General features: G+C 36.7%; 1 protein-coding gene across 6 annotated transcripts in view; it reads right to left on the reverse strand.

The window, feature by feature from the left end:
- Nucleotides 1-11: 11 nt before the first annotated feature.
- The window catches only part of LOC110448568 (nuclear receptor subfamily 1 group D member 2-like), a 118655-nt gene continuing 98122 nt past the window's right edge, over nt 12-20544 (reverse strand). For 4 of the 6 annotated variants that reach the window (XM_021494877.1, XM_021494875.1, XM_021494878.1 and 1 more), the window contains exons 4-9: nt 18144-18271; nt 16952-17102; nt 13391-14580; nt 12355-12522; nt 11215-11434; nt 12-10523 (exon numbers count right to left, since the gene is read on the reverse strand). In XM_021494877.1, the coding sequence (XP_021350552.1) occupies nt 10282-10523; nt 11215-11434; nt 12355-12522; nt 13391-14580; nt 16952-17102; nt 18144-18271 (2099 nt within the window). In that variant the 3' untranslated portion in view covers nt 12-10281. The remainder of the gene's footprint in view (nt 10524-11214; nt 11435-12354; nt 12523-13390; nt 14581-16951; nt 17103-18143; nt 18272-20544) is intronic. The other 2 variants (XM_021494874.1, XM_021494879.1) reach the window with 1 other exon arrangement.

Below are 20544 nucleotides of genomic sequence, written 5' to 3' on the forward strand. Positions count from 1 at the left end.
CCCCCCCCAACCCAGGCTTATCCCTAATGAACGAATCTAGTTGTAAAAAGGGAAAAAAACACTGGTGTATAAAATAAGGTATGGCTTGTACTAATTCCATTATTTATTGGTCGAGTAATCGCCAAAAGGCAAGTCTACGAGACAAATGGAATAGACACAAAGTGATCAATAAGATAATTCATTGAGAGACAGAATACATCTTACTAGGGTGTGACTTAACAGCTTTGATGTCTCCCCGTTTGACATAATTAACCAGAAACCAGGTGACCAGATCATTGATAGTGGATCATCATTATCTCTATGAAACCAGTGCAAACAGAAACACTGAGTTCAACATTGTTTATGATGTCTGAAAAGGCAAGTTTTCAGGTTCAATCACATATTAATGTATAAACTAAGGGCAGTGGAGTCATGGTCCAAGCCTTACCTGTATCCCACAGATAAACAGGTCATCTTGGCAGAATCGTGTAGGCTGGAATCATGCTACCATTTGTAATATTACGGTCGGGGTCGGCTAGAATCATGCTGGGAAAGTATAGCTGAAGCTATAGTTTATACAGTCAAACATGCTCATACAGCCATTTCCAATAACCCATTCACCACTGAAGACACATTTGAACTCCTCCAATTCAAAGGTTGGAATAGTTCATTATGAAATTTCAGGGGTGACTGAATTAAGAGACCACATGTGATAACAGACTATTTTTAATTTTCCCAATTGTAGTGTTATCACTTTGAAATTAATCTGTATCAAAACACCAACTTCTTTTGGTATCTTGATACAGGATTGACTGTAAATATGAAATATTATTTGGGGTATCAAATGTTTGGTGTACACAGGCACCCAAATATGTTTTTATGATTAAGAATAAGTCTGATCTTTCATAATTTCTATTGATCACTGCAAGATTCCATTTTTTCTAATTTATTCAATCTGCGAACAACTGTACGGACAAGTGTGCTGTTAGCTTGGTATGTAGGAAAACATATTTGCATAGAGCTTCTGGGCCTCAGCAGTATTTCAAGCTTAAACTACAATGAACATTGATATCTGGTTTGGGGAGTGCTCAATCAGATCTTTAGGATGTGTAGATCTAAAATAAAGCAATCACTGATCTCTAAAGTTTGAAGATTTTATCATAGATTACAATATTTGTTGTCTAATGCACACACAAAATATTTGAAAAAATGAAATTATGTAAATCCTGTTATAGATTTGATGTCGGAATATTTTACTTTTAACACTGACTGAACAGTTAATTCCAATTTTAGTTTAAAACTTATTGGGTTTCTTTTGTAAATTTTGTTTCTTTATTTTTACACACACACACATATATTTATATACAGTATATATAACCAATGCTAGAAATAGGGACGGGCTTACAACCCCCAGCGACCTTCAACAGGAAGGCGTGCATTTCTACACTACACAAGTGAGGGGGTCGGTTGGGGTTCTATGTAGGCACAAGTGCACATATGGAGTCAAAAACAACATGGCCGACACAGTGAGGAATGATATATCATGCTCACTCTCAGAATGCGCAAAGATCAACAACCCAACTGATAAAAAAAGGAATTAATATCAAAGACCACATTTTTACGTTTATCGATTAAAAGCAAAAAATAATTTAAACCGTAACTAGATTATTGCATTAACAAGTGCGAGAGATTACGTCAAAGCACATAGAAGTTTTGATGCTATTTTTTCCCCCGGAAATTTGTACCATCAATAGCTGATACCGTCCAAATACCAGAGTTGACATTAGAGCACATGACTAGCACCATTATACACAGTGTATTATAAGCTGTTGTTACACAAAGCATCTCCAAGTACAAGTACACACGCAAAGCACCAGCTACAGGTATAATACCAATGTACATTCCTCAAAACTTCTTCTTGATCATAAACACAAATATATAATTGATATTTTTCCTTTTTTACGCTTAAATAATACAAAACAAACAGAAATATCCAGTTTTAAATTTCTATTATAGCAGATTGATGAGTTATTTTGTTTCTGATTAAGTTTTAGTTATTACTTTTTTCATGTAAATTTTACACTGTTGTGCTACAAAAAAATCCTTCTAAGGAATTGTATAGGCAAAATAATATCTTTAAATATGTTTTTTTTTTTGTAATGTATATGTGTTTGAATTTGTGATTAACTCTCCAAGACAACAAAAAAAATTCAAATGTTCAGAAATACAGTGAAGAATTATTAATTTTATATAAAATTTTGAAAATTTGTAACTCTGCCAGTCACATTTTTCATCCTGAAATATTTTCAGGCCTGAATTAATTTTTTTCACGGTGTGCAAAATGGAGCAATGCATTTGTATATGTATATACCGTTAAAATATAGACTTTCACCTTTGTCCTTAATATTGCTGTCCAGCTAATTCCTGTACTGTTAACATCTTCAATCTAAAACTTGTCGTCATAAGGCTGGCAGTCTCTAATAAGCAAAGTAAAAACCTACTCATAACAAGCTTCGATATCATTGAACAGAAATATTTTCAGTCAGTAAGTTGTTTTCTTTGGAAAGTTACTATCCTGATAAAGAAAACAACTTAAGATAAAAGTATTGTAATGCTCATGAACTTTCACAAACTTCGATTTCTGTAGAATGAAGGTATCGTGATGCACATGGATCGTTTCGTATTCGGATATCCATAGAATCAATGTATCGTTTAGCACATAGGCCGTTAGATTCTCCAATACCTATAATCAAAGTAATGTAATGGTCGTGTACAATGACATTTTTGTGTAGAGTCAAACTTGTTGAAGCAGTATCTGTAACTGTACCAGTTTTGTTTATATTTTTATCATACTTTTAAGGTATTTTCTTAAGAAATATAATAACATTATGTGCTCCGTTGTCCTTAGCCATCAATCATGTGTCAGAACAAAATGCATAAAGGGCCTGTTGACATTTTCACACATCTGAACTTTTACTTCTATGTCTCTGCTTTTAACATATAATTTAAATGTGCACACAATATCTAAAATAAAAAAAATAAAACTGTTAATATTGTTTATGAGCTAAAATTGCAGGTATTTATAGCACATTGGGTTATAGGCTTGCTATTGAAAGCATATGCTTTGTAATAAATAAATCATATCATTACAAGAACCAGTGATTTCATAAAACCGTGTACCACATACAAATGAAAACGATTTTGAAAGGTAAATATTTACAATGATTAATACCTATGTTGATGACTTCAATCTAGCATGCAAAGTCATAATTCTAATTCTCATTTCTTAGCACCAGTGACTAATATAGCCCGGTATATTTTAACATAGTGGTCTATCAATACTAACAAAAAAAAGGGGGGATGCGGGGGGGGCTAAGAAATTAGAATATATTTGCATTTTCAGAACAAATTAGATGCTGTTATATGCTAATGCTGATAAATTAATCTATTAAAGCATGATTTCCAGGTTTTTTGACAAGGAAAATTAAAGAAATAAAATAAAATAATTAACATTGCTGAAAATCTCATTTCCCTTTATACTACATGTCATTCTTCATTGTGATATAAAGTCGAATGGGATGGGTTTTTTTTAATACTTTTTTCTATCTGTTAAATAACTGGAAGGGTAACCGGTATACTTTTTGAATTTTATAGTAAGAACTTTGATATTCATACAAAACACTTAAATTGAGATTAAAAATTGAGATAATTTTTTGATACATAGATATCCATCTTTGTGAAGCTCAATGGTCATGCTAAGCTGTGGTTCACTCAGATACAAGCACAATCACATCAGGTGCTTTCTTGCATCAAATCAGGGTTTTTGTACAATGAAACCTTTGTAATCTATCACCCCGTGGCGTAAACAACACATTGGTCAGATTAGACAGAATGTCAGAATATAGGTATTATCTCATACTTTCCATTAGAAATGGGATTACAGCATTATATTGGATTAGCCAGGATGTTGGAATACTCAGGAGTCAGATTAGGCAGGTCTATTATATAGGCATTTAAAAGTTGTACGCAAGAGGGAAATGAGTAAGCAATATTTAATATGCTTAATGATATTATTTTCAAATGACAAATATGCAAGGTTTTCTTAAATAGTAGAAGCTATTGCACATCAAAAAATAAAGATTAGCCAAAATAAAACACGTCTCTTTCTCCTCGAATGTATATAAATAAATTAGTACATGTATCTTACCTACTGATGTATGTACAATGTTGTTTAACGCTGGGATGATGTTGGCGTGCTTGCCCAAAATGAACATAGATAACAAACCTAAAGATATGCTTAGGATCTACGCAATCTGCGTAAAATCACACCCTGTCCCAGCCTCTAACGCCAACGTGCTGCAGTACAAGCTCTGTAGTGACACATTTACCCTTTCACCCCTATGTAACTTTTATGAACTCTACCATGAATTGATCTGGGTGAGTCCTTTATGCTTTACAGTGTTGAAAGGGTTAACATGCTGTTGATTTAAATCAGGGTTTTAAAAAAAACAATTACGAACATGAAATGTTTTCAGAAATTGACAACATTTACTTAATAGGTATAACAGTTATTTTTGTATCGGTATACGAAGCTAGAAATGGGTATGATTTTAAACAGATTGCAACAAAATAAACTCATACACATTCATTCATTCCATAATAAATATGTGTAAATCAACAGGAAGCAAGCTACAGTTGGTTGAACATAACGTTCGAAATGTAAGGTTTTCATTGAATTTTTGTCTAGAATGTAAACCATGTGTTTGTCCAAATGATGGAACCTAACAGGAATGTACCATGACATGCAACTCATTCAGATTCATGACACAAAATACTGTTTAAAGACAGAGAAGGAACAAGTTTCAACTCCTTAATAACGAAATAAATAAACTGCAATTGATTCTTCAGCTACATGTTCATTTCTAAGCTGAAACACATGCAGAATGAAAACAAAATTCGTTAAAAGCATAAATATTTAAATTTCCGAGTTTCAACAACTTTCTGGGTTTTTTTTCATTCTTCGAAATTATGATAACAAATAGGTACTGAAAGAGTGTCACCGTACGTACAATTATAATCAACAAGTGTTTTACAAAACATGAAGCTGTCACTTAAGAGTAATTAAAAACAAAAAAAATCCACATGTGAAGTGAAAAAGGTCGATTATGACTCCTTTAAAGTAATCCACATGATATGGTTTGTGGATTGGAAGCGTGGTCGCTACTTGTTTTGGTCATGGCCGACCAGCTGTCATAAGATCACTGAAATTTTACATTTTCTCTCTATAGCTTCAGTTAACACACCCGTGTACACCAGGTCAATACTCAAATGCAAAATCCTTGATAGCCAATTTTCTTTTTCTGGTTCTCTGATTATATGCGGCTTGTCCATGTGAGAAATCTGTTTTTTTTTCTGTCTTGTGGAGTGATTTTAAATATGTTATATGAATCCTATAAGAAAAAACTTTTCCTCATACACATTCGATAATTTTACTAAATAAAGAATATTAGCTGTCCTGGCCCCAGGATTGTGAAACAATCTTAGACTGAAGTTTTGCTTAGCCAATCATATATGATGTCACTTTTTATGATGTTATCTGTGATCAGTCAAGTCCAAACGTTTCATGATCGTGGGGCCTGCTGATATTGTTGTATTTTACCAGTGATAACTTCTTTGTTCTACTTTTTAATATCTATACGTTCATGATGAAGGTCGATCGGTTGATATGAATATGTTTTGGTTAGGGGCAGGCATTGTGCAGGACTAAAACATTTGACCTCTGTGACCTTGGTCACAATTAATCACCGTGACCTTTGACTTCAGCAACTAAGGGATCATGACATGAGATGAGGCAGAGAACCAGGACATTGATATGAAGTGTGGTATGTGACAAGGAAATTGAAACAATCTGTTGTGTATTTATTAATCGGCCAAATGTTCCACGAGGAAATCATTTCTATCCATGGTTAGGGTTCCTCACTATTACTTCTATGCAAACTATTAACTAGAACTGTAAGCTTCAGGCTATTAACCTCCGCTCGATCATTAAAGATTTGAAAAAATCTGTCAAAAATCATTTGACAAACCTGATACTCAGGTTACAATAAAGTTGATAATTTTTGATAATTTGATTGAATTTTTAGTGGAACTTGAAGCTATGCATCACTCCCAAAAAGGATCAACAAAGTCGAACCTTCAGAGCCCGAGTTATAAAGAGCATTGTCTCGGCCAATCAAAGCCTATGGTGGCCATCTTGAATCCCAAAAATTATAATTTGGTCATTTGATGTCAAGGATATTCCCTATATATCACTCACAGAAACTTTCATTGTAATTGGTCACCTATTTTGTGGAAATTTGTCTAGACAAGACATGAAAGGTACAAGAAGGCTAACAACTTTTGGGGAAAATGTCAAAATAAAAAACGAAAAAGTCAGGTGTGCAACTGTATAATGTATTGATCATACATATAAAGTTTTGTTGAAATTGTCTAATTGGTTTAGGAGGCGTTGATCGGACAAACTTTTAACCATAGACAGACCAAAGGTCAGACAGATGGACAAATAGACAGACGAACAAGCTGATTCCAGTATATTCCCCTAATGTCATTATAGGGGATTATAATTAAATACTATGAATGACTGATACCCCTAAACAAAACACGGAAACCAGGGTTGGGGAAGGTGTATTACTGCAATAATCCTCAGTTAGGTTTTGGCGATTCAGTTCAGTTGTCTTAACCAATTGCAAGGTTATGAACTAAACATTTCCGGTTTTATCCCGGGTAAAATACGGCAGTCGAGTCAAGTTACAGAAACCAGAGAAGTATGAAGAATCTACATGTACACTATGAGACCAATCTTGTTACGTAAAACATTTGATATGTTACTAATCCCACTGATCCTTCCAACAGACAAACACAAGAGTAACGCTTCACTTAAACTATCAGCTGTATAGTCTCCAAATAATAATCTCTATACTTTATACCACTCATCAACAAACACTCCGCAGTCTGTACAAATAAACAAAATGTATAAAAATACAAATTATGGAATTGAATAGATGAATAAATAATGGTTGCTCAAAAATGCAAAAAAGCTAACTACAATTTGTACTTACTTAAATATTTTTTTTATAGACAAATGGACTTGCGGGGTTGCCCCAGTACATGGACTTTGTAATAATAAATAAAAAATGAACAAATTTACATACATTGTAAACATAAAAAGCTGATTTACCCCCCAAACATACATTTATAGCATACAAAGAGTGATGCATACAGTTGTAATTATACCAAGTAGTTTCCATTACAATTATATTATCATAATAATCATTACCAGCACCAAGAGTTTCACCGAGGCAGAAGACAGCTTTTTTACAAAGAAAAAACAAAACACAAGTCATATAGCAAGGTCTAAGTTTTTGAAATAATCACGCAAGAAAATCACATATCTAAAACGTTAAAACAGAAAGAGAATCAGTTAAGAAGAAGTGAGATTGTATTTCATATATATATCAAACAAAAATATTAAATATGATAATTGATATTGTAAAATGAATTTTGTGGTGTTTTTTTTATTTACATTTCAACTTTAAGGTATTATTATATAACAGGGCCATGGAGTGGAATACGTGTAAAATTTTAATCATAAGTAAGATTTATTTGTATAAAGGCACCACAAAACTTAACTCACCAATACTCGCTTGTCTTACACCGTTGTAGAGTTCAAAAAGTAATCTCAAAACATGAATAAGTTTCCTACATAATAAATAATATTGTTTGTCTATGTTTCTTCGCCCACCTGACTGACAACCATCCTTCTTCATTTTTTCATAGAGAGAAATAGACAGAGAGAGGGAGAGAGATATCTCTAATATGCAGATAATTCATCCCTCCCTCTTTCTCCATTAAGAAATGATATTGTGTTTACTACAAAGACAAAATATTCCAGGATGGAAAATCAGCTGACAAGTTAAATCTTGTGCAAAAAATTGAGTCAGTGAAAAAAGTGACAATCACTTTTGAAAACTCGAAAAATACAAAAGATGACTCTAAAATGTCCATTTGACCTTGACCTTGACCAATCAGATAATGAAATATTTAAAGTTTACTTCACCAAGAATACATGAAGAATTTATCTCCATTCACAGAATAATGTAACTTTCTGAAAAAGAGAAACCTCTACATTCAATATTAATACAATAAATATTACTCTTTCATTTCACACTTTGTGAGTAAAAAAATATGATATGTATCTTACAACAAGCTAGATGAAAGCTTGAGATTTACAAAAAAACAAGTTATATACCTATGTAACATTTAGAAATTAATCACAACTTCATTTGTAGAAGAAACTACTGCATATCAAGGACAGGAAGGGGGGATTTAACTCATTCACCCCTGAAAATTCGTAATAAACTATTCCAACCTTTTAATTGGAAGAGTTCAAATGAGTATCCAGGGGTGAATGAGTTAAAGTCATCAGAACTATTGGCAAATCGCATGCTGTCTGAAGACACTGACAGAACTTATCCAGCATGTGGAGGTTACAACGAGATACCTTACAGTCTGTATGCATAGCAATGGTCAGCAATTGCATATTATTAGAGATGGTGATGAGGAGGACATGCACAATGCAAAAAATCATTACCAGGTTAAAGCGCAATAGAAAATAGAAAATGAAATGTGCAAAAAAATATAGTTTTACATCTTAAGATGATAATCTATATAAAACATTTGACTTTGGGTGACTATTATGATTCTCAAGTTATTTCCCTTACATCATTGCCACTGGCCTTGTCTCTGCTCAGATTACCCAACTAATGGTCTATTTCTACAAAGGCCAAACCCAATTTCTATTCAAATAACCACACTTTTCCTATCACAAGTGTCTGGTCAGATGGTACCTCACTTTTCCTACAGGGGGCAGCACCAGTGTCTGGTCAGATGGTACCTCACTATTCCTACAGGGGGCAGCACCAGTGTCTGGTCAGATGGTACCACACTATTTCTACAGGGGGCAGCACCAGTGTCTGGTCAGATAGTACCACACTATATCTACAGGGGGCAGCACCAGTATCTGGTCAGATAGTACCACACTATTCCTACAGGGGGCAGCACCAGTGTCTGGTCAGATGGTACCACACTATTCCTACAGGGGGTATGACAACTTCAAAAGGGCTTGATGATCTAGTACTATGTATATGCTGAACTCTTGAAGGAAATATTTTTTTTAAATAAATTAGAACTTTGAATTTCTTTTCATTTCAAAGGAACACTTGAACAGCTGTTTAGCCTTTGCTCACAACAAGTCAAGAGAAGGCTAAATCAATGAGTCAGGCTATGATAAACGGGGGGTCAAAAACATGGTGAACCAACTTTTAGTCAACTTAGGATCAATGTGAGTCAACTACACGGAGAATATACAGTGATAAGTGAATCAAAAGTATGGGAATCATTTTGTGTGTGTTTCAGTAATGTATGACATGTATGGTGTATGACATTTTCAAGACATTGGTTAAATTAATTGAAACAGGTAAATACTGTCGCGTGGGGAACACTGAGCTCAGGTAGCCCTGGTGGAGTAGACTCGAATCCTTGGTCAGAAGGGGCCGTACACTGCCTACTAGACTAGCATCAATTCAATAATGACTAAAACAACAAAAAATATACATGTACAGTATTTTGTATACGTCACATGTTTTTGGCAACATTTAGCATGAAACTTGAATAGAACACTTGCGTGATAGGCTTATTACATCAAGCTGATAATATGTTAATGAACTGTGATACCGTATGAGTTTGATTTCATTATTAAAATCTATGACTTGGACCCCAGGTAAGGTATTAGGGTACGCGAGGATCCAGATGGTTTCCCCTTTGAGGGGTTGGTGACGCATGTAATGGAAGGAATGCAATAATTTACTTAACTTAAAAAAAATAACTAGTTAATATTTAATTCGTGAATGGAATGAAAACAAATCTCTTCTTGTTTCTTTTCAGAAAACTATGAGTTGACCAGCAGCATGAAAGATTAGATGTAAACATACATACAAGCCTTAAAAACAAAAACAAAAACGGAAAAAATAATAAATAAAAATGCTAATATGGATACATAAGACATAAAATAAAACGTAGCGAAATAAGATGTCTTCTGCTCTCGGGTGAATCGGGATTAATCAGCACTTTCTTTCTCAAATAATTCTGAAGAAAAAATATCACATGATCTGGAAGCTTTCCGTACATTTGTGGTGTACAATAGTCAGATTGATATCTATGTGGCAAGATAGATGTCTGTGCAGCTCAGGTCAGAAGGTCAAAGGTCTCTGCATAAAGGTCGTGTGAAAAGCTCATTTGATGCTTCAGATTCTCTAGCATGCGCCGGTGCTCCACGCCGAGCTCTCGTAAGCTGGAGATGCTCATCAGTAGCCGTGGGAAGAGTCCGGCCTCGTCGGGGTGACTGGCCGTGATCTGGGCCTGAAGGGCCTGTATCAGCAGCTCCTGTAGCTTGCTCACTTTTTCTCTATTGTTCAAACCTTGCCGATCTGTAACAGAGATTATCGTTTTTACAGGTTATGTGTAAATATCAGATTTGAGATCTATTATTGTAAACACTGATTTTCACTTCAACTAAAACTATACATATTGTATCAGAATATACTTAACCCTTTCACCCCTATGTAACTTAAGTAGACTCTACCATGCATTGATATGGATGGGTCCATTATGGTCTACAGTGGTGAAAGGGATAAATTGAAAAAAGTATTTTTTTGCAGCAATGTTTTTATTTTTGCGTTTTTTCGCAAACTCATTAATGCAGCATAATGTTCCAGTTGACATAAGACTTGATTTCAGTACACTATTGAGCTAGTATGAACCTAGTTTCCCCTCTAATAGCACCTATTGGGGACTAACACCACATATTCGACACTAAACGGGTCTGTTAGGAATTTTGATTCAGAAATTTCAGATCATGCTTTAACTACCCGGTTACTGCACAATCACACATTCATACAGGTATGCATCAACGTATTACCAGGTACTGAAACAACCACTTGAAGCCATTCATTCTATAACACGAAAGAATTGTACTGGGACAACATTTTTTCACTTGAATGAGTTTTACATCATATAGTACATGTACAAGTACTGCCTTCTGGCCTTCTTGTAGACAAGAATTACACCCTGACGACCAATAGGCCACCAGCTTTGTATCACTGCCAGTGGTTGGTTTACCTGGTGAGATGAGGACCAGCACACTAAACAGAGCCTTCTCCGCGTCACACAGGGTGTAGGCGTTGAACCTCATACACAGGTTAAAGAGAAGCTCCACGAAGTGCTCGCCCAGCGGGAATCCCATCTTCATCTCCTCCCGTTTGATGAGTATGTTTTTACCCAGAACAAACATCATGTTCGTTTCGGAGTCTATCAGTTGAGAGTACACCACACACGCAACCTACAAAACCAAAGGTCAAACCAATATTACACAACGTTAAATCGGTCAAACCAATATTACACAAGGTTTAATCGGTCAAACCAATATGACACAACGTTAAATCGGTCAAACCAATATTACACAACGTTAAATCGGTCAAACCAATATTACACAACGTTAAATCGGTCAAACCAATATTACACAACGTTGAATCGGTCAAACCAATATTACACAAGGTTAATATTTTTTGTTCAGCCCAGTATTTTTTTACAAACCAAAGAAAACCTTGCCAAACCTTTATGTATACCAAATAAATATGCAAGACCACACGCTTGTGTTTTTCTAACGAATCAGAAAGCACGAGTTTATTGTGCGGACGAGTGCTTTCTGATTCGTTAAAACACAAGTGTGTGGTCTTGCTTTTATCACATACCTTCCGTATTTGGTAGAGATCGATACATAGATTTTATATGTTTTGCAAATACTGGGAACTTTTCAGTTCAAAATGACAAGGGGATTCCCATAAAAAGTAGTTCCGGCTAGTAGGTAAATACAACATTCCGTATTGCACATGTGCAATACAGAACGTTGTATTTCATAGTCTGAAAATTGCTTGTAGTACAAGATGCAACAGGTATGGGATAAAAAAAAAATACCAAAGAAAACCCCTAACCTTTAAGAACACAAAATAATCAATTCAGGCATATTTATTTTCTAAAACTATAGAAAATCTCTTAGTTTGAGGTATGTCAAACAAACAACACCCTTATGTCATTTGGATTCTGATCAACTGTAAATTCTGACACTCTGTCTAATCTGACACAATCCTGTAATCCCATTTTTAATGACAACAACCAGGTTCTGGCCAATGTGCTGGAATCAACAGGGTGTCAGATAAGACAGGTTTCACTGTATTGCATTTAAACCTCGCATCAGCTAACCTCAAAACAGCCTCCCTTGATGAGGCTGATCTGGTCGTCTTGGTCCAGGTGAGGAAAGCCGGGGATCTTCTTGGCGAAGGTCACGGTGTCCTGTATGGTTTTGTTCAGTAGGCTCTGGAAACCCTCCCAGCAGAGCTCCCCTGGCTTGATCATTTTACCATTTGGGCCCTACAAAGTCAACAACAGTATTTTATTTAGATCCCATTAGGGTAGCAGCTTTTCATATTTTGTTTTAAAGAAGAAACAAGATGAAAACTGCTTATGGCAAAGACAAGTTTGAGGGGATACAGTGTGTGGTAGATGTAGCTCAACATGTATTGTATGGCTTATATTACATTTTATACCAGATTCAATGTTGAACCAAACAAAAACTTCAACCCTCAAAGTACTTATATATTTGGTAAGAATATAATATTATCAGATTTCAAATTTGAATCAAACAAAAACTAAAATGTAGCAAATATTTGTTAAGACATATTTAAATTCAATGTTAAACCATACAAAAACTTAACCCTCAAAGTATTAAATATTTGGTAAAATTATATCAGATTTCAATTTTAAACCATACAAAAACTTTGAACTTTAATGGAGCAAATATTTGTTAAGACATATTTAAATTTAATGTTGAACCACACAAAAACTTTGGCCCATGATATACAAAATACTGGTAAGTATATATTACATTTTAATGTTCCTTTATGCATTGAATTGCTTTCAGTTGGCATTCATAGGCAATATGAAAGCCAACTGGACACTGGCAAATTCAATGATGATGGAGTGCAATGCCTTATAATGGTAAATTAAAACTCTTCACTGAAAGTTACAAGGAATTGAGATACTTTAAACATACTTTAAAGAATTCTAACTGATAAGTATATTGATGAATTGCCACAACCATAAAATATTCAACAGAGAACAATATACAGGAAGTTCAATTGGCGCATTCATTAACTTAGCACAATTACAAAGCATGAAAAGCGCTTAAATAAGACTAACGCTGAAATATGTATGTCTTCAGTAATAGTAAACACGTTACCCTCATGATGAACTCAAGGCGCTGGAGGTCCTGTATGTTAGGTTCCTTCTTCATAAGACCCTGGGCGATGTGTTCCCTCATCTCCATCAATTTCTCCTCCATCTCCTGTAACTTCGACTTCATAAAGGTGAAGGTCTGCAGGAAGGAGTCGTGGATTTTGTAGATTAACATGGGGACTGTGAGCTTGATGTCATCCTCGTGGCGACTCACATTCTTAACGATGGGGGCCACCACAGCGGTATGGTCCATTGTTGACTGCTTGTCCCGCATTGGAATATACGATGGAAGAAAAGGTCTGTCGGCCATTTCATTGATGACCAGTTTTTTTGATGGGTAGGGATCGGGGGAGCCCACATCACTGGACATTGAATCTCTGCGCTGGATTTTGCGGTAGCAGTCTTCCTCATCCTCTAATTCCTTGTCCGTGTTGTATGATGGATTGTAAGGACGTTTCTTGATGGGACTTCGTATTTTCTCATCACCACGGTTGTGTTTTCTGAGATCAAGTGTGGTGTTTTGTACGATGACTGACTGTTGACTAAGTGGTGAGTGGCTGTGTGCAGAAAGGCCGTTCATCGTTGCGTCAATAGGCTGGCTGACGGAGGCCGAAGACTCAAAAGGTGGGACATTATTTTCGTATGGCTTGCCGGGGTCTATGGCCCCGGGCATCAACAGGTGGGGGTGGGGGAAGCGGAACGCTATGTGTTGTGGGAGTGTGAGAAGTGAGTTGACAATTGACGATCGCGTCGCCGAGTCCGTCATCCCAGTGTGGGCGGGATGAACGTGGACAGACTCTGCTTCTGGTGACAGAGACTGACACCTGTCATGGATCTCTTTCCGGTTGTCGATGGAATCATGGTGTTCTTGTTTGATCAGTGGCAGACTTTCACTACTGTCTTCCGTGGAGCAGTTGGTCTCTATGGATCCTCTATCACGGTCCATCAGGAAGCCAGTTTGGGCACGCTGTTTTAGAAGCATCGACAGGGCAGCCATCGACGTCTGACTTGGTCCGGTCTGATTGATGCCATTGTTCATGGATGCAGCCACTGCAGCCTCAGTGGATGCAGCAATCTGTCGCTCTATGTCCGAGTTGAGACTGAGAAGGCCGTGCAGGGCCTGCTCTGTTTGTGTATCCTCCATACTACGAATCATTTCTCGCATCTTCCGAGAACGTCGACCAAGTTTTGCAGCTGAAATCAAAGAAAGCAAATTAACACACTGCGTAGTAAAAAGTACATTTTTCGCTTCTTCTCACTGCTGCAATAATCGGTTGCAAAACAGCATTATTCATATCAAATAAACACCTCATTTCAAGCTGTTTCTTCAAATCACATTTGTAGATCAATTGCCAATATTTTTTAACACATTCACCCCGGAAAACACATTTAAAGTCTTCCAATTCAAAGGTTGGAATAGTTCATTATGAAATTACAGGGGTGAATGAGTTAAAGAAGCACAAGCATGGTGCGTCAGTGGAAGGGGAATAACTCCGTAGCTAATTTGGTCTTTTGGTGATGGCACAATGTCATTGATAATGACTTTTAAGTGTGTTGATAGGAGGAACAACCAAGGAAAAATCAATATATACACTTATCAAATCTACACTGATTTTTATGTCCACAAACATGACAACCCAGGATGTGATGGGAATAATTAAGTAGATTTAACAGAGCAATCCGTCTTCTTAGATTTTACATTAACAGCAGACTAATGTTGGGACAGCAATGGTTTCTATTTCAGGAGAGAGAGGGGGCAGACCAGAGACTTACAAGTCTTATTTCAAATCAGCAATAGTTATTCTGAGATTATCCACATTCCAATGATAAATTAGGCAAAAACATCGCCAATATTTTTATTTTTATTTTTTTGCAAATAGCTGAATGTTTTGAAACATTTCACTTAAGATAGCTGAATAAGTAATTGTTATATTTGATCTGCGTTCCGATAATCTTGTTTTCATTGCTAAAAAACCCCAACATGCCTTAGGTGCTTTCAAAGTTCAATGTTACTGTGATATGTTCAAGCCATAGCTGTCTAGACTAGACCAGGCTTCAGCACAAGGCTGCATTTCTTTAGCCTTAGGCATTTGTCAAGTAGACTCTCCGAAGCATTTCAAATCTATCTCCAAGGCATTCACTGAATTTTTAACAAACAAAATATTTTAAGTTGCACCCTGTAACCTGTAGGTAAACATATAAAAACTGGATTATTTCAATAATTCGAACGTGTCTATATTAACGTGTCTATCTTAACATTAGGTAGGGTTATTGATTAGTCTACCCGATATATTTATCTGCCTGCAAGATATTTTTTAATACCCTAAGGTACAATGTAGGACCCTTTTTATGACCCTTGCTATCCCAATTGAACACTGGCTATAGACATTGTCTATGTGGCCTGACTATCCTTTCCATGTTTTCTAATACTAAGCACATATACAGAGTAAATTTTCTGGGTAAAAGATGTCGTGGAGACACTCCTTCAGAGGGTGAAAACCAACAACATTTCAAATAAATTTACAAAACCAGACCCTCCACCTGTTTTGACTGATCATGATGACCTTTTCTATTTCTAGCTTGTGACCTTTTTCATTTGAATGTGATGAGGAAATAAAGGAAGTCAGCAAAGCTCACAATAAACGAAGTGTCCCCATGACAACCCTCTACAGCAACATGAAGAAAATACATCATTTGGGTTTGTTACTGGTTTATGCGCGTATTTAGGACATGGTACCATTGGTTAAAAAGAATGTGATCCATGAAAATTCTGGTCGGTCTTCATGCATTGTTTATTGTTCTAGGTGATGTGTTACCAAGCATATACCAGGAAATAAGACCATAATGATTACTATTTGGAAGTTTTCTACCTGATGCAATAGTGGCCTTGACCTTGAGCGAACAAACATGAACAAGGTCAAGATATTGAAGCACATTTCCGTCGTCATAAATGATCCTTTTAGAACAATGATGAAACCTTTCCTTTTTTATTAACAGCGATCTTGACTTGGAGCCAGCACTCCGTAAAAACTGTTCAAGGTATCCAATGAATTGACATTTGCACAAAGTATAAAGAATCAGCAACCATAAATGAGCTGTCTAGAAAGATGACAATCAATAATGGACACAGCAAATACATAACACTACTTCCTACTTCCTTCTTCCTTCGGGGGAGGGAGGGGGAGGGTCGAGCGTAAGCAGTCATACTTTATTGATAACAAATTAACAGTGACCTAGAAACACGCATTCCTTTGATATATTCCAATACTGAATGATTGTTTGAAGCTTCATCAAAATGGTATCAAAAAGGAAGATGGTAGTGTGATGACAATTATATTCTATTTATAGTAACAGTGGCCTTGACCTTTATGACCCTAAAACAATAGTTCCTGGTACAAATCTACATCAGATTGAAATCAAGGAAAAAGGTATTGATGATTTCTAAGAAGCTCAGCTCAAACCATTTCAATAGTGAGGAATTCGTTTGTTAAATTCTTATGAAATGTACTGTATTTCTGCAAAGTACCTTTTGTTTACCACACCGATTGTTAGAATGTATTTTTACCTGATCTTGACATTCCGAGTGCCAGACATTTCTGGAGACGACAGTACTGACATCTGTTGCGAGTGAGCACGGTAATCTCACAGTTTTTGTTGTAGTAGCACCTCTTCCTTGCTGGGTCACCAATATCCTGGAGGGCTCGACGGAAGAATCCCTGTCAACAAGTTGATAAAGCTCATTAGATACCACTTTAATTCGGACATGACTGGTTCCAGCAGATTAAGATATTGTTCACGGGTTTCCCTTATTACTTGCCATACTGTTTAGGGATATGAAAATAATTTGTGGCTAAGTTGCACCCACAGCACCATGAAGCTTACATGTACTTTGCACCCTTCAGAGGTCAACACCCTTTAGTTACTCTACCCCTACCTTGCACCCTTCAAAGGTCAGCACCCTGAAATTGTACGAGTACCTTGCACCCCTCAGAGGTTAACAGTGATTGCTGTATCCATACCTTGCATTATTCAGATATCAGTACCTGTATTGAATCCCAAAATGTGCATGCTTCACTGGCAAGTACCCTGTAGTACATGTATATTACTTCACTACACCCATTACATTATCACCAGGTAATGTGTATTAACACCCCTAATAGACCAGGACCTTGTAATGTATCTCTACACCCCTTAGAAGTCTGCACCCTGTAGTTATCTCTGTCTTACGCCCGTCTCCGGCCGACAACCTGATGTATATCTGTACCTCACCCCCATCACTGGTCTGCACCTTGTATTGTTTGTAATAGTTATCTATGCCTTGCACCCATCTTATGCCGACACCCAGAGGTAAATCTCTACCTCGCACCCATCACAGGTCTGCACACCCTGATGTATATCTTTACCTCGCACCCATCACAGGTCTGCACACCCTGATGTATATCTTTACCTCGCACCCATCACAGGTCTGCACACCCTGATGTATATCTTTACCTCACACCCATCACAGGTCTGCACACCCTGATGTATATCTTTACCTCACACCCATCACAGGTCTGCACACCCTGATGTATATTTTTACCTCGCACCCATCACAGGTCTGCACACCCTGATGTATATCTTTACCTCACACCCATCACAGGTCTGCACACCCTGATGTATATCTTTACCTCACACCCATCACAGGTCTGCACACCCTGATGTATATTTTTACCTCGCACCCATCACAGGTCTGCACACTGTACTGTTTGTACCCTTACCTTGCATCCCTCACAGGCCAGCACCCCATAGTGTATCCCAGACGATCGGTCCCCGCAAACCAGACATTTCAGGTTAGTGGTAGGCGCTGTGGAGCTTGGCTTCGGCACGCACATTGCTGAAAGACAGACTGAAATAGAGAAATATTGGTACTGAACAAAATGTCTTTAAAATGTAGGAAAAAAAAGGCATTGAAATTGAAGTTTTATATCAGAAAATTTCATTCACATTCTGCCCCTTAAAAAGATGCTGAAAGGAAAAAGGATGTATCCTAGGAATATGCACCAATGGCAGGAAAACTGAAAGAAATATTGAAATCAAGAAAAACTAATACGACACTGAAAGTAACAACCCGCTGAAAACCAATACCCTACTAAAATATTCAGAAATCAAGAAAACCAATATCCCACTGAAAGAAATACACAACTAAAAACATGGGTTGTTTTTGTTTGTCGCTTTCCAAAAAGTTGAACCAGTTGGACCTAGTTCATTGATGAAATAGGGACAAGCCATAATGATTCAATGTTGTTTTCTGGTAATCCTTAGAAGAAGACTTTCAAAGCCTGCATACTGAAATCCAGGAAGTTGACATAGTAAACCAATAACAAATCCAAGATAATACCTTTAGAAACATTCAGAAACGAAATTGGAAAATAAACGGAATATACATGTATAGGAGATGATCGACTGTATAATGTGAACCCGATCCTACTTGGCGACATTTAACGAGAAATTGTAATCATTCCACTTACAAAGACAAAAGCAATAGAGAAAGGAAGTCTACTTGCACTGAAAACACACCGTTTCATTAGAAACTCGACAAAGTGGGAAGCCTATGGGGAGGAGAACCATTATGTCTACCTGAAATGGTGCGTACCATGGAATAAGTTACAAATGAGTGTCCTCCGGGAGCACATATTCACTGCAAGTCAGACGCATTTTGCACAATTTTTTTCCATAACTTTATCATGCAGGAACAGAGAATCGCTTTTGGGCAAACCAATATTGCTACAGTGTTTCTTACAGCCAGACAAGACAGAAACAACGACCCCAATGGGCCTGTGTCACACACATCTGTTATTGAGTGAATTAGAAGCTTTGCTGAACTTTGTTGCAACCACAGGTAAAGATTACTACATTTATAGATATTTAGTGACAGCTTGAGAGAAATCACCATAGCAACACTGTGGATTTGAATTCATTTGCTGGTGTCGTTTCCTAATTATGAGTGTGTATAGGTAACCCAACGTAGACTAATTGTATGCAGCTTCCCCGCGTACTTTTGGGTAAAAATGGACTAATCCAGATCAATGCATGGTCGGGTTTACTGAAGTTAAATAGGAGTGAAAGGGTTAATATGCAAAAGAAACCAGAAATGAACCACTTTGAATGTGTTTCTAACCTTTTGGACACAATTTGCCTTGATCATAAAGGCTATATGCAGCAAATTTTGCAATGAGCTTAATTAAGTTCAAGAAATAAAAACATCAGGTTGATAACAATACATTAAAGGGTCTTTGGGTCAGAACAACCATCGGCCACCTTTCTGACCTGGCACTATTTTACAAAACAAACTCTTTATGTTTCTATATAATGTAAACCCTATAACAGGGGCATCGTCACGTTGCATCCAGACATTGCTAACATTCATTTCCTCGGGGACATCTAATCTGATCTGGTTTACCTGTACAATACCAATCTATGACCTTTAACTATCTGTTATTTTAACTGGTTTTGAGATTTTATGTCTGGGAGTTTAATGTTTCAATGGTGAATAATTGCTGATTTATGAACTGAGATAGCCAACCATTAGATTTTGATCTTTTACCATCTTTTTTTTTTCTACATATAAAAAAACATAGGCAGGCATAGAACATTTAAGATGGCCATCATAGTCAGGCTTGATTAAGTTGTACCGGCCAAAGAATTTTTTTTAGTGTTGTCAGCATCAACCTGAATGCTTTAGCTGGAATCCCTGCTACAGAGGTTTGCGGGTCTTGGGTTGAGGTGGTGGTGGTGATGGTGGTGGTTCGGGGTTGTGCTTTAAAAATAATTGAAAATCTCCACTTGAAAGGGTATGCTCTATATCTTGTTATAAGATATTAATACATGTCTACCATCAACAAAATATCTGGCATATACCATCCATGGGTCATTGGCCTTGGAACCCCAAACAACAGTTGAAAAGGTTGTTGAGAGATTATGTCCCAAGGATTCTAGCCCAGGAATCCATCTGGAGTAGAGCCTTACCTTGGAGGATAGGAAAAGGTAGCAAGTAAAATAAGAACTGACTAAATTATATTTTCTGAATAAAGGCCTGCACTCCTTGATCAAAGGGTAAATGAGTCTGCAGACTTTACGACGCATATTGAGGTCTATAAATCAAGGAATCTGAAGACTTTA

This window comes from Mizuhopecten yessoensis, unplaced genomic scaffold (genome assembly GCF_002113885.1).
Source record: "Mizuhopecten yessoensis strain PY_sf001 unplaced genomic scaffold, ASM211388v2 scaffold4121, whole genome shotgun sequence".
Lineage (NCBI taxonomy): Eukaryota > Metazoa > Mollusca > Bivalvia > Pectinida > Pectinidae > Mizuhopecten > Mizuhopecten yessoensis.